Source organism: Ambystoma mexicanum, chromosome 3q (genome assembly GCF_040938575.1).
Source record: "Ambystoma mexicanum isolate Mex_15411 chromosome 3q, UKY_AmexF1_1, whole genome shotgun sequence".
NCBI classification, from domain to species: Eukaryota; Metazoa; Chordata; class Amphibia; order Caudata; family Ambystomatidae; genus Ambystoma; species Ambystoma mexicanum.
In genome coordinates this window covers 170,302,929-170,318,281 of record NC_090926.1, presented here as the reverse complement: position 1 = coordinate 170,318,281, position 15,353 = coordinate 170,302,929, and the positions used below count along the sequence as shown (strand labels likewise).

General features: G+C 42.5%; 1 protein-coding gene across 7 annotated transcripts in view; it reads left to right on the top strand.

Annotated features, from left to right (window-relative positions):
* Positions 1-15,353, top strand: part of SCN8A (sodium voltage-gated channel alpha subunit 8) — a 1,610,732-nt gene that overhangs the window by 467,616 nt on the left and 1,127,763 nt on the right. For 5 of the 7 annotated variants that reach the window (XM_069653417.1, XM_069653418.1, XM_069653415.1 and 2 more), the window contains exon 6: positions 4,639-4,730. In XM_069653417.1, coding sequence (XP_069509518.1) covers positions 4,639-4,730 — 92 coding nt within the window. Of the gene's footprint in view, positions 1-4,638; positions 4,731-4,845; positions 4,938-15,353 lie in introns of all 7 variants that reach the window. The other 2 variants (XM_069653414.1, XM_069653412.1) reach the window with 1 other exon arrangement.

Genomic DNA, 15,353 nt, shown 5'->3' with positions numbered 1-15,353 from the left:
CCTATTATTGGAACTATGTAATACTAGGTCCTATGTTGAGACAAGATATATTTGACTTGACCCTGGGGGTATTTGAACTTGGATAATATGTACTATTTATATGGTTATGTCAACTACATCATTCGATTGTGGTGAATAATCTGTAGATGCCACCACTCTGGTTAATTAGTGCTTGTATTCCTCCTCCTACTCCATCTTTTGGTCAAAATAATTGAATGTCAAATTCCTTAAAGAATATCAAGCCTCATCAGCCTCAGCAACAACCAACTAGAAGGTGTCTGCACTCTAAAATGGAGGCAGATTTATCTCAGAAGTAAATGCCGCCTCCAAGAGGTTCAAGGGAATGGGGACACAGTCGCGCCTAGGACTAATTTCCATGTCATGGCTGTCTAGTGCCTTAACTTGTTTAGAAATCAAGTGGTGATGACACACTTGGATAAGAGGTTTATACTAGCAGGTGTTTCATAGGTGCAGTTAGCCTCATCTTTAAGACAGATAGGTTTGAGTCCTGATTATCAAAGTGCAACTTTGCATAAGTCTTCTGCAAGGACGCTCTTTGCATCTCTAACTTCCTCCTGTCAGCTTTTGGGGGGCAGCAGGGGCTCCGCAGTCCCACGTTCATTTACCGTGGCCCTTTCCGACCCCACAGCTCTCTCCCTTACCATTCCCCCCCTTCACCACTCTTACCTTACACCTGGCTCCCCTAGGTGCGCGTCTCTGACTTCCTTCTTGGAGAAGTGTGGAGTACTGTTGTGCATCAGTCTTTTTCTAGCGCTCTTCCGTGTGTTGTGGTTCCTTGGTGCAGTTTACAGTTCAGTCTGATTTTACAGCCCAAAATTGATGTTTTAAATCACTTATATTTGACCTGAATTCAGATCAGAATCAGCAGAATGACGGTGATTAGCCCGTTACTTTCAGATAAATTGTGCAGGATATACATGTAAACACCAAAGCCAATCAATGTAACAAGGGATAAAGGTAAAAGAGCGAGCTTAGAAGTGCCCATTATAACATGTAAATATAATGCCACAAGTGATTGGGATGTACAAATACTGCGACTTAAGAATGTTGCATATACCGAATTCGGCGTCCTAGTGCCGTACTAAAATCTCGACCTCCCCATTACTCCGACTAGTAGTCGAGTAATGGGGGTCAGAGGGTGCAGAGGTGTACCCCGCTTCCATTAGGTGGCAGCGGGGAACAAAGAGAAACGTTCACAAAAAAATGCTCTAAAAGGACCCGCCAGCGCCAGTTCAGACCCATGTTAAGCAAGTCGGCTTTTCGAAAGTCGACATTATGGGCCGGGCAGTGATCACATAAATCCAAGTGATTGACATTAGAGGCTAGATAAACTCAAGCAAAGGATTGTATCCCTGCTCAAATAATATCAAAGTGCCACACTACTATGCAGCATTATATACTATTAGTTAGGGCTCAGAGGTCACCTTAGTGACACCTCTTTAGCCAAAACATTTCCCCACTCTTTAAATGAAATGTACGCAACATGTTCCATTACGTTAACATTGGTTTGAAATGCACTATTGCTATTGTCAACTTTTAATGCTGAAAAATGTCAGTCTTTTTGTGAAACAAGCTGTTATGCTACCAAACTAAAATCTTGGTTTCAGGTAAGAACCAAAACATATACACAGATATTTTTCCATTGATATGACATGAAACATGAATGACATGATGTCTTAATGTTATGTTCCATACCAACTAAAAGCGTGTTAAGGCACAGCGTTCAAGGAACACATATAATATTTTTAATTGCAATGACCAGGAAATACGATGTGCTCTGCAATGTATTTATGTACCAGCACGTACACCCATAATTTGAAAAGTCAGACGTTAATTAGAAAAAAGATTAAACAAACAAATGAACAACTAAGTGAAAATTAATAACTGCCAAAACTTAAATTACATACTTCTCTGTATTACTTGTAAGAACTTCCATTTTGAACAAGAATGTCGTTTATAAAATGACTTATGTTCATGTTCTGAGACTTAAGATGTTCAACTGTGAATCAAGAGATTAGGTAATACTATTCTGTCCTAATGTCAGCAAACGCATATTTGTACTAGTTCACTTATTATAGCTATAAAGATGCTTTTTACTATGCTAGTACAGTTCCTGCAATATCCGTCTTTGTATGAATGTTAAAATCTCAACAAACTTCATTTAGCCTTACAATGTGATGTTGTAATTGGTCACAGGAGCCTCAATTATTCCTACGCGATATTTTTAAAGTTTCGCGATTTGAAGTCTGCAGTAAATAAATCCCGATCTGTTATTATTTAATCTGCTGTGGCGGTTGATTAGATCACACTAGCTAGATAATGCTAGTTGGGGGTAGGGAGCATACATAGATGTTGCTCTTGAACATACATTTTGGCACACTTTTCCAAGGACTCTAACGCAATTAGACCACTGTGCCTATAAGTCGACATCCTCATTGAATTTAAATACCCCAAGTGTCAGTTTGGGCTCTTACATTTAATGGAGTTACATGCTTTTCTGCATTGTTGCTAAGTGTGCCTCTCTGGCTGCAATTCTTCCGCCCTTGCAGCAGTCGTGATAATTACGATCCAGCCCTACTTTGATGGCCTTCTCACCTCTTGCTGTGGCAACTTAATGCAAGTTGCAGCCAGTAACAGCTTCTACTTTACAGCAGTCTAATACTGTAGAGGCAAAGCCAAAATGGAATGGGTCATTTGAGTTACCATAGGAGTGTTAGAAAACGCTCCAAAGGAGCAAAATATCCAGTCAAAGTTTACTTATCTGCTGGAATCGAGCACGTAGGAATCTTAAATCATCTGATTGTTGTGGACTCTGAGCTCTCCCACGAAACCCCTGTTGTGCTGCGGATTCCTGAAGTTGCGCCCCTTCCACATTTGGGGAAGGCCTTCTTAAACTGAGTGTCACGTTTTCCTGAATTCCAGGTGGTTTGGTTCAGGTCTTGGTTCAAGTGTGAGGGCATTCCACAGGTCAGGCTCAGCAACCACTAGTCTTCTCTATCCTAATGCTTTCAGCCTGTAGTGTACCTGGGATCATCTGTTAGGCACAAGATTCAATGGTTCTCTGGCAAGCGTTTTTGAGGTCAACAGGAGTATTTGCCTTGTGTTCAAACGCCCTCTTTGTGTGATGCAAGACTTCTGAAATCTATTGAATACTGTATCAGTAATCCTTATTTTTCAAAGCTCCAGGGGACATGGCTATGTTGCATGTTTTCATGCCCAATATTTTTTAAATTCCATTTCAACTACAAATGTGTTCTGTTAGACGGCGAAAAAGAATCATACTGCCATTAAAGTTGTATAAATTGAAATGTAACATCACAGAACTGCTGAAGCCATACAGCAGCAAAGTAGGTTTTTAAAGGGTAATCTGTCTGCATATGATTAGTGGGCTTCCAAACCTTTGCTTTGAATTAGAGCAGGGTGAGGCTTCATAGAAGGAGCATGGCACGTCAACATTGTGTTTACTTAAAAGAAAGGCCAGTCTTTCATTACTACTTATTTACAATGTCATTGTTTAGCCAAGGTGCAGGATATGCATGGTTATTGTCATTGTTAAAATGTTGATGCAAAGCTGGTCTGAGAATAAGGACATTTTTAAAATAGTAAAACTGCATGAATTTGTTAACCATTGTGTGGAGCAATTTCCTCAAGTTTTGCCCAATTTAAAACATGTTGCCACTGACTAGTGAGATAACAGTCTCCAAATTATGTTTTTTATTAGGATTTTGGTTTAATTGCTAATTCAAAACAATCTGCTTAGTGTTTTTCTGTACATTCATGACATTTTGCAACTTGTATTGGTGTCCAAGCATTCTTTGTTGTGCCATTATGTATACACAAGGTGTATTTCCTTTTCTGAAATTGGCACAGCAAATACTGGCTATGGAGAACTCTTCCATTACCTTTTCACTCTGAGGTCGGTGTTCAAATACGTCTCAAAATTAAACAATTGAAAGAAATTAGAATATTAACAAAGGTATTTAACATGTAATAAAGCACAGATGTATTGACAGTGTATCCATGTTGAGTATGGTTGATCACAGCCCAAATCCAGAGATTTTCTCTAAGCACCATTATGCAATAATCTGTTTAAATACATGGATTAAACCTTTGTAAGGAAACTCTACTCTTCATTCACCACCAAGTGTTCCAAAGGTCCACATGGCGAGTAGACATCTTCCACCGCTGTAAATACAGATTGATGGCTCTGCATTTTGATACAGTATCTTGCACGTTTAACCTTTGGTGTAATTTCAATAATGAGTTTGCTGTGTGTTGAACACCAGAGGAGAATCATACTTATACTGTTGCATATATCACTGTTTAAGCAATAAACACGTGGAATACACCCAACTATAGTAAGACTTGCGCTCTCCATGCAGACGTTATTCTGAGTGTTGTGTGCCTCAATTAACTTACTAGCTTCTCGGCAGGTGAATTCTTTCCAGCACCTGGCTCAGTGCATGAGGAGTAGAGTTCCACTGGAAACTAGTCTATGCCTAGCTCCCCTTTTCACATTGCTGTAAAGGACAGTTGTCTATGGCTGTGAAAACTGGGCTACTGTTGCCTTCTTCAACCAAGGGTGCCATTACAAATAACTCTGATTTGATTCTGCAGGTATATAACAGAGTTTGTAAACCTAGGCAATCTTTCAGCTCTACGCACTTTCAGAGTACTGAGAGCTTTGAAAACTATTTCTGTAATCCCAGGTAAGGTGGCCTGCAGTTGGTGTTAGGTGTTCTCTAGGCCCTGTGACGTTTTTCTTGTTGTAGATGTTGTTTTGTGTTTTGTCATTGTGTTTGTGTGTGACCTCCCTTATTGCAGATATGTGACAGAGTTTGTGGACCTTGGGAATGTCTCAGCGTTGAGAACATTCAGAGTTCTCCGAGCTTTGAAAACTATCTCTGTCATTCCAGGTGAGAAAAAGTTTAAACACTAAGGCTGATGATCTCTTCTTTCATTTTTTTGTGTCTATTTCAAAAATGGTACATATACATTTTTGATAGGCTTTGCAGTCTCCATTTAATAACAAGCAAAGTTATTCAAGAAACTTGACTTATTGCCATGAAATAGGAGTGGTAACTGCATAGAGAACATTATGTTCACAGCAGATCATGCCTGAACCAGAAATAGGTGGTCAGCATTTCAAAAATGGATGCATTTTCTCTCCTTGTTTACCATTATAAGGTGATGCAGTAATTGCCAATATTTAATTGTAAACTGAACGCTGATCTGAATTGTAATATTGTGGTTCTGTTCATTCCATTACATTTATTGTAGCATTAAAACTGAATCCCACTGTGAAGCAACCTCTATTAGTTCAATGGAAAACGAAATCATAGGGCAGGAGACAGACCAATATTATGGAGTATTAACCAATGACTTCTCAGATTGATTCCCATTATATTCTGCATCTACTGGTTTAAAACTCCACATTTAGGCTTTATCCATGGTTGACGCACAATCCTAAAATCCCATTGTTATCCATAAGCAAAGATAAATATAATTTCCGAAAGTGACCAGATTTGTAAGGCATTAATATAATTTCCGAAAGTGACCAGATTTGTAAGGCATTTAATTGAACATCTTAATTATGTATAAAGGCATGTGAATGCAATCTTGGTAAACCTTAATTCTAACATTTCCAGTCAGTCTGGTCTAGTAAACTTCAGATGGCATGTCTTTTTCAGGGCTTAGATGCAGGATTACTAAATCATGTACACCCACGCTGTATTTGTAAATGGAAACCTGTTATAGTGTATGCAGTGTAGTAATTAATTTGTTGCATATAGGTTAATAGTGAAAACCAGAGTGAAGTTGGTTGTTACTAAATCAGGTCTGAAGGATGAAGAGCGAGAGATATTTCTGCTTACTACATGCGCAACAGCAGGATCCCATAATTTGAGCTAAGAAAACCCTGGAAGTAGGTCCAAAGGTTGGAGCTCTGCTTGACAAAGCGAAGTTCAGAAGATAGGAGAGCAGGTCTCAGTGTTTATTGCTTCACATAAAATGAATACCCAAGGAAGGCACACAGGAGACCAACATAAGTGTACCCCAAGACTATTTTGGTGTTCCCAACACAATACTGTGTCTTTAGCGAAAACTAATTCAGTATTGTAAGAGAGCAATCACTGTTAGGACCAGTCTTAAAACAAATATATTTTTTTCATAAATCTGTGCAGTTGATGATCTTGGTTAACTACTCTTCCTTCAAGTTGATATGAATTGAGGAACATCTCCTGTTTGCAACAGTCACACTGAAGTATTTTCAACTGGTGCAAGATGACAGAAAAGACATATTTTGGAGGAGACTCCATTCCATTTGTCAGACTGCCAAATGGAAAACCTGTGTGAGAAAAATCAACACTGCTACAATGGTGTATTAGAAATATGAGGCCTCAGCCATACGGTAAAGGGCTACTGCCTTGCTCTTCATTGGGATTTCTCCTGCACAATATAAATCCCTTTTGACATATACTGACTTGGGAGCAAAACCTTCAATCCCCACAAACCAACATTATATTAGCTGCATTCTGTGCACAGTACAGCTTAGGGTCCTGAGCCACAAATAGATCCTGAGCAGGCCCTTACTTTCCTGGTTTTGGTTAAGCTTCGCTGTGAGCTGATCAGATTGCAGTGTCCTGTCCTCCTTTCACCAGGATCTTGTTTCCCATTGCTGGAAGGAACTTCGGAGATTGAGCCTTATAGTTTTCATGGCCCAAGCCAAGTCATGCAACTTGGTATATGTGTTCCTTAAAAGGCTGGTCTAAAACCAAGCTGCTGCATATAAGTAAAAGAATCATAAGGAGATAGAAACTCGTCTGGTACTGCTTTCCTCTGCCACTCAATCAGGCTTTACTGCACATGCACAAAATGATGAGGTTAAAGGCTTTGATAACTCAGTATTTCCTGGTAGTCGTGTCAGTACAGCATCCTCCATTGGTCAGGACAAGTACACCCAAAACGATCCACTATATCTTGTCAGTTCTCTTGACTTGAGAATCAATGCTTGGCTGCAACCTCTGCACTACTTCTACATAGGTAACATAAGTCTTGATTACATTAAATGTCATAGTTCGACACATCAGACTGTCATGCTAAAGTCCAAGAAGGCATTACATTTACAGATACTTTCACTATCAATCCAAGATGTAATTTGTCTTTCAGCAGTATGGAATTAAAGGACTGTTTCTAAAAAAGGGTGTTTTGGAACTCCCAAACAATGGCTATTTTGCGAATGTTGGATATCGGTCCTTTCAATTTAATTGGTCCATCCATCAATTTATTGTATGTTGGGAACTCTGTTCCATTTGCCCTGTTTCGGTCAATTCCAGCAGTCCTGTTCTAAATGCACATGCGCATTCCCTCTTATGTTTGCGTATTTTCTTGGTACTTTTGGTCACCTACGGTTTGTTACTTCTTCTGTTATTTGTTAGTTATTTTGCCTCATCGTTTCACCCTATTTCCTCTCTCTCTCCCCTCCCTTTTTCCCCTACCCCCGTTTGTCATTCTTTCCCCTCTCCCCCCCTTTAATCTCTACCCCTTCCCCATTTCCGCATTTTACCCCCTCTTACCGCCTCTTCCCCACTTCTCATCTTGCCTGTTTACCCCGTCTTTGTTCACCCCCTCTTTGTGCCCTCTCACACGCTTTATCCCTGTAGTTGTTGGACGTTTCTTAGTAGCCATCAAGGTATCTGTGCCATGGTCTCAGAAGGTTAAAACTGCAGTATCTTGTATGCAGTCTTCTTGGTTCTTTAGCAGTTATCTCTTTAACTAGCCTATGGTTACTTTGGTTTTCAGAACCACAATTCTCAGCACTGAGGTCTCTGAACCTATGCAGTCCTCCCACTTGCAGACCTCATTCCGCCTATAAGGTTAGTCGACGTGCCATTCCAAATATGGGTTCATCTTTGTTGTTTAGTCTGTTACATAGTTACACCTCAGTTGGATAATTGACTAATTTGTTCACTTTAGGTTCATGGGAAAAATGTACCTTTGCTTCATCTTGTATCTTAAGGAGTAGTTGTCACTCCCTTCATATCTCAGTGCCATTAGGAATGTCTGATCTTAACAGGAAATCCTATTCTTGACATTTCTCCATAGGAAAAAGTACTCCAGCATCTTGCTCTCCCTTCTTCCCAACTGGGTGGGGTAGCCTGCACTCCAGGTTGGAGCAGGCTATCCCCGCCAGTTGTGAAGAAGGGATAGCAAGGACTAGGAGTACCGGAACCAGCACAAAGCCCATTTTATCAGCATGCCCCTTGCCAGCTACTTTGAAGAGGATTCGGGCACTGACCCTTTGTAACTTAAGCATTCTACATAAGAGACTTTTAGATACTTTCTGTGAGGCACATTAGAAGATTACACGATTGGGATTGTAATGACATCCCTAAGAAAGGGGGCAATTCCCATTGACTCATTCTTAGTCTCCTGCTTTCTCGCCTATTTTCCTGTCTCACCGGGACATGAGTTATAGAAATAGTTTCACAGTGGGTTCCTATTGGGAAGAATATGTCCTGCTTTAAAGCAGATGGACTGCCTTTGCATTCGAGAATGCCTTGGAGTACATTTGAGAGAAATGTGCATGTGCAGTCAGCCTTTTTAAAGACAGAAATAATACGTCACATTGACATCGGCAGTACAAACCCCTCAACACGGAATTGGGTCACTTTCCCATGACACAGCTGTTTCAGAGTTGGTGGTGGGGAAAGGATAAAGCCATCTGTTCTTTGAGTGAGTCAGTATTCTGAAGAATTGATGCTGCTCTGGGGACCTGTGCACAGAATATTATGCAGGAAATGAAGTTCCACTAACTTGAAACGTGCATCTACAAAACATGGATTTTATAGTGTGCATCACATATTCAGCCAATCCTCCCTGAAGTTTTAGAGCATTCGCAACACTTCCCAATCTACACTTTGAGGTCCTAACTGAACCACGATAGTGAACTTGTGTCATTCCTTACTTAAAGAGGATCGATCAAGGTAATGCATGTGCACCATGCCAACTATATTCCTTATTACCTGCTTGGGATTGGGGTGTGTGAAATGTGATCACACCATGTAGAGCTAGGATTCTAGACCAGACATGGTGCAGCTGTAATTGTCAAACCGCCAATTTAGTTACTTTGCAGCTTTTCTTATCGCATCACCTTTCCACCTTCAATGCAAACATTTTAATTACCGTATAGGCAATGTACGTCAACCGAGTCAGTACATTAAGATGGTCAGTTTTAGAAATTCAGTATCCACTAACTTAGCAAACCCCTTCTTTTTGTGGGAAAAGGAATATTGATCAAAATAATACAATACTGCAAGGCTTGCCATTTAGATTCACTCGCTCAAAGTTGCAATGAAATACAAATGCAACTGTTTTCAACTGCTGATATCAGTTTGATTGCTCATATTTTCTGGAAGGGAGCACACCAGTTTAATTAAAACAGGGACACATGCTAGCCTCGCTGCAGACATAATATTTTTTAAATAGTGAAGTTTTGTTTCCAGATGAAAGCTAGAACCACTCCCTCGTCTGAACTGCATCAACGGCATGTGCTCTTTGGAGAGACAAGAGAACCACATATATTAATTACATGAGTACATGGCTGGACCTAAGGGTTTTCCCAATGGTTGATTAATTTTAATTTAACGATAAGTCATTGTAACAACTCCTAGTTTTTGCTCTTAAGACTGCCAAGCCTATTAATTGGACACACGTTTGCTGCTGCATGACGCTCTTAAAAGGTCACCTGCTTTTATTACGTTGAAAACCACTTTTATTTTTAATCAGAAAGCAAGCAAGGAAAAAAAAGAGATACTTTTGGTGAAGTTCTATTCCTTCTAATGCATATAAATAACTTCAAATATAAAGTTGGGTTGGGAGACCAATAGGACTTGAGTCTGTTTTTCACCCTGCATGCCTTCCTTTTTTATAAAAACTATGCTTGGTAAACGTAATTTGGTGAACATGCCCCCTGGGTGCCACTGAAAGTATTATAGGGATGATTACTACCATCCCATTCTGAAATGTTTGGAACCACCAGTTCCCCATCCCTTTAAACGTGGGTCTTATGCTCGCCATTGAAAAATTGATTTTTAAGTGGTGCAGGCATTTTCTTAATTATGGGAAAAGCATGTGAACACCTTCTGCGCAAAGCACGTTAAATCGTTAATTTTACTGGTATGTCCTGTCCCCCTTTGTCCAGACTGGCGGACCGTTTTTTCTGTGGCAGCCTGACAAACACATCTAAATGCTAAGGGACGCCTTGTGAGCATGTAAGGCTTTGACTGTGTTCAGCCCTTGCCCTATACTTCCCCACCCAATGGCCTCCCTTCTCTAGAGTTTCCAAATTGGGCTCCTAAAATGTGTGGTCCTCCAAGTTTACATGCCTCATTTTTCTGCGTTCGTGCTGCATGTGTTTGACCCTGGCCTGTCTGTGCCTCCTTTAATTCCATTTCCTAGACAACTCTTAAGAATCGGCTCTGTAAGGGCGCAATTGTTTCCAGGATCTGGGTAACAACTCACTTCAAGGACTTTGTGGCGATGAAGGTGAGTATTAGTGTCTGCAGATCTCTTCATCCAACCCGTCCTAGCGAGGAGTTCTTCCTGTGTAATCTGGACTGGTTCACTTTCATTCTGGGGCCTTCCACAAGGTGTCAAAGCAAGTCTAACTTTGCTATTCCTGCCACTGTCCCTCTGGTGGCAGTGTCTGGTTCATGTGGCTGAGGTGCACCCCATGCTTGGCCTGCTCACTGATATGTGCAGCAAGGCTAAAAATGTTAAGCCTGGCACCATGTGCTGATGTTCCAGAGTGGTCGCACACCGATCAGTGCACCAAGGTTCCTTGTTCCAGTTACCCAGATCTCTACATGGGGCTACTTCCAGTTTGTCAGAGGCCTCTCTGGGGATCCTCTGTGACATATCCTCCTTGCAGTGTTCCTGGCCATGCAAGAAACACTGCCACAAGGCAGTTCAAGGGAAAAAGTACTCTGGTGCTAGAGCACTGCAGAACATAAGCACATTAGATCCTCATAAGGGGGCTCTGACATCAGACATATGCCTAAAGAAGGGTGGCACATGCCAGCTCTAGCAGTATCACAAGGACTGTAGGGAAAAGCATTTAGCTGTGCTGAGTGGTGTTCGAGTCCTCAGAGTGTGAGGGGAACTTCCCAGGCTTATGTTTGGCTACGGGACCTGATCCTGAGAACAAATGGCACGCCAAGTCCACTCGTCCATCTGCAGGGATAGAGTCAAAGGAGCCCCCGGATGTCTGGGGTCCCTTTCAACGGGATTCAGTGGATTTGACCGAGCATGTGCTAGCGCTTCTGCTGGCAGAGCCTACCTCATTTGACTTAGCATTAGAGAAAAGCCTGCTTGGTGCACAGACTTTGGTGCAGTCTGTTATTGAGTGGGACCCTTGTCCAAAAGCTCTCATTGAGGGAGTTGAGGTGAAACCCTAGAGAAGGCGATTCTTCACGATGTGTCAATATTCCCTTTCCTACATGGGAGTCCATTGCTTGCACTTAGGATGCTTGATGGAAGGATAGTTTCCCTAAGCCAAATAAAAAGCTCCCCATGCTGGTACCAAACATCCATGGATGCCCATCGCCACCTTTGGTGGGACGATGAGAGATTTGTCTGGCTTTTCCAGTGGCTCATTTCTTTGGATCCTGCCAAGATACTTCTAGGGCATGTTAGAGGACATGGCCTCACATGTTCTTAAGTTCTTGCACAGCCTGTGGTCCCATCCATCCCATGCTGCTCTGACAGCATGTACCAATCATAGATCTGCTTGCAGCCCAATTGGTGTAGAACACCCCTCCCCCCACTGGACCTATTTGTCACTTCCAGGTAGAACAGCAATTACACTTTCCAGGGGGTGCCACCTGATCCAGCTGAGGTGAGCGGAGGCCTTGAATTCTGATGAGCCTATGTGTACCTTCTCAACCCATGGTGCAATCCACTGCTGTGTCTGCAACTCTCACAAAAACTCTGTTTCTTGTCTTCTGCTCCCACAGACAGAATGTAAACATCCTGAATCATTGTGCAAGAGGATTTCCTCCACCTCAAATCTTCACAACCACGATGCTAATGTAGATTTGGCCCTAGCAGGGTATATCGGTTGTCTGTGGAAGGAGTTGATGGCGTTCTTTCAATAATCCTCTGACAAACTGGACGGGTTTTCGATGGAATCGTTGGATGACGAGCATGTATCACTTGCCATGCTCAAATGCCGTTCCATGTGGATACAGAACCAGGGGTATGGACCTAGGTGCAGACACAGGTCTAGTTGGTTGAAGTTCTCCAAGCAGTTGGTCTCCGCCCAAGAAAGGGGGCTTGCCTTTGTCTTTGACTTGATGGAGCTGTTCAGGATGTTGACAGATTAACAGCCGAATAAAAGGCAACGAGAATACTCTGATTGCTAAGTCTCTAGCAGCTATCTTTTTCCACAAAGGAGCCTGTTGGCACGTCTGCTCCAAAGGATGGCAGATGCCGTTCACTGCCACTTCCATCTAACACAGGTTATCGAGTGTAAACTGTGGTACTTATTTCCCAATTTCAGTAACTGACTATCCATCACGCCCGTTCACGCAGAGGCAGCACCAAGAACATAAAGAAGATTAAACGTACTATTATTTATTTTTCTTTTTCTGCAGGGACTTTTTTTTGTCTTTTTATAAGATCTCCAATTCATATGGCTAAAAAACATTCAGAATGTACTATATGCTCATCTGGCAAAGAAGAATTGAATGTTCCCCGACCACAGCCATGACGCATTCCACCCCAGTGTCAGTATGTCAAATTCAAATCCATGCCTAAAATTCGGTCCCACAGGACCCTTTAGTCCTGTCCGTAGTTGCCTCTGGCTACCATCATCCACTTTCTTTTCTCCCTCTATCCACTCCTTAGCAGCAACCTTTTACCCCATTGTGTTGATAACCAAGATTCAGCCTCTGGTGGAAATGGGATGCTGGAGGGCTCTTCACCTGGTCCTGATTTGGGAGCTGGGCCAGATCCTTTACTTCCAAGAAAGTTTGTGACTGATCTTGAACCTGTGCATGTACAACTTCAAGTTGGTCTCTACTACCAAGATTTTGGCTGCCTCCTAAGAGGCATTCAGCTTGTTGCCATCAACCTGAAGGGAACTGATCAGAACTGTGTAGCCACCCCACAGGAGGTTTCTGTGTCATGGTGAATTGTTTTAACAACCTGTGCAGGGTCCTCTTGCTCACGCAGTGCATCCCCAAGCCCCATGTTCCTTAGCAAAGTGATGACCATCATCCTGTTGTGCCTACATCGGCAGGGTTTTGATATAGACCTGCTTGTATGACTGTATTACGAGAGCTTGATCCAGTTAGGTGACGGGGGTGCAGCTAATGCAGGTAATCTCTCTTGTTCACCCTGTGATGTCCAGAGTGCCCACGTCAACACTGTTCCATCTTGGAGAATCTCCTTCATTGGCAAATCTAGCCTATGTCTCGTGATCTGGTTGTCCCCCTGGTAGACAAGATTCTGCATTGTGCTAGATGTTTCACTGCTTCAGAACTCTGGATTCAGTGTGGTGGGACCAGAGAGCCCTTGGACTGCTAATATAATGCATCCAGTTGGCCTAGAATGCCCTGCTCTGGATGCATACCCAGCAGGTGTTTCTGGGATCTCTAGTGCAGAGAGAAGACTTCCTTTGGGTCCTCATACCAACCCCCAGGAGTGTGACCTGGATCACTTCCGGTAGGCCGAGATGCCAATATTCCTGCATGAGCCTCTTTTACCCCTGTGGAACCAACTATCTTTCTGACTCGTCTGCAGCTGGGTAGCCATTCGGAGCTGCTCCGGGCAAACAATCTGTAGCCATCAGAGGACAGGCTAATCCGCGTCAGCATGCTGGAATGGATCTTTCTGGTGCTCCAGTATTTTCTTCTTTTGAGCAACAAGAAAGTGTTTACCCTCAAAGGTGCACCGCTACTGTTACGTGAACTAGTACTGGGGTTACCAGGTTGGCTGACCTGTCACCTCATGGTGGATCTTTGGAATTGAGTCAACTTCAAATCCATCAGCCTCCTGGAGGGCTCCACGAACGAGCAGATGACCTGAGCCAACTGTATAATCAGTCGTAGAATTGGTCCCTGCAGTGCTCATGAAACAGCCTCAAATGCTAGACAGCGCCTTTGTTCTTCCCTGGAACAGCTTACAGTGTTTTTTCCTCCAGCCCTCCTATTTGTGCATTGTTTGCAGATGTAGTCTCACATGTTTCATGATTCAGCTTTTCCCAGTTTGGGCCAACCACTTCTTGTTAAACTGTTGGAACTGTCAGGGATGAGTTGATTGGCTTTCAGACAGGAAAAAAGATATTCTGCCCCAGAAGGGGGTTCAGTGCTCTGTAACACTACCCTCAAATTTCGAGAAGTTATCCCTTTATCTGTGTCTCTCCAAGGTGAGACTTGTAATCATTCAGTTAATGCAGGCTGCCCAACAGGGTTCCACGAGACGCCAATGTAAGAGCAAGTGGATACATTTCTGTTGCTGGGCAATGGAGAAGATGGATCCACAATAGAGCTTCCTGGATCACTTTTTCTGTTTCTATCTTGGCCTGTTTGGGTGTTCAAGTGGAATCCTGCAGGTAGTATCTGTCAATAATTGGGACCTACAGGCACTCATTGAATTCATGTTCATCATTAAAAATATAAGGTACAAATGCTTCTGCAGTTGTTTCCTCCCCTTAGGAAACCTCATTCAACTTGAATGTTGTGCTCTATTTTGGCACGTATACTGACCAAGCCATTCACACCACTGATGTCAATCTGGTTACATGGAGTTTTTGGTGGCTGGTACCTTGGTGCAATGCGTCAATGGGGAACTTTCTGCCAGGTAAACTCTGAGTTGTGTTCCACTGTGACAAAGTTGTGCTTATAACACATCCTTTCATTAGTTTGCACTTTACCACAATGAGAACATTGTTGCGTTTTTTCACCAAAATCTGGGTGTCTACCTCTGAGCGTGTCCTTTATGTACTTTATTTACAACTGTTGCTTAAGTTTTGTCTGGCGTGCACACCAAGGAGTTATCTGCTTATTACCTCCCCCATTAAATAAGCAACAAAAGCTTCAGTTTCCCGCTGGGTGGCGTCTTGCATCGTTGAATGCTACTCCGAGTAGTCGTATTCCTCATTCTGACATGCATGATCACTCTTTCAGGGCCAGTTGGCTGAACCGCGCTCTTAGGCCACGTTCCTCTGGAAGTTATTGGCATGCCAGTGAGTTGGGCTATTCGCCACATGTGCTGCAAGTATTGTGTGTTAAACACAGGCTCAAGAGTTGACTCATTGGCTAGGCAATGCT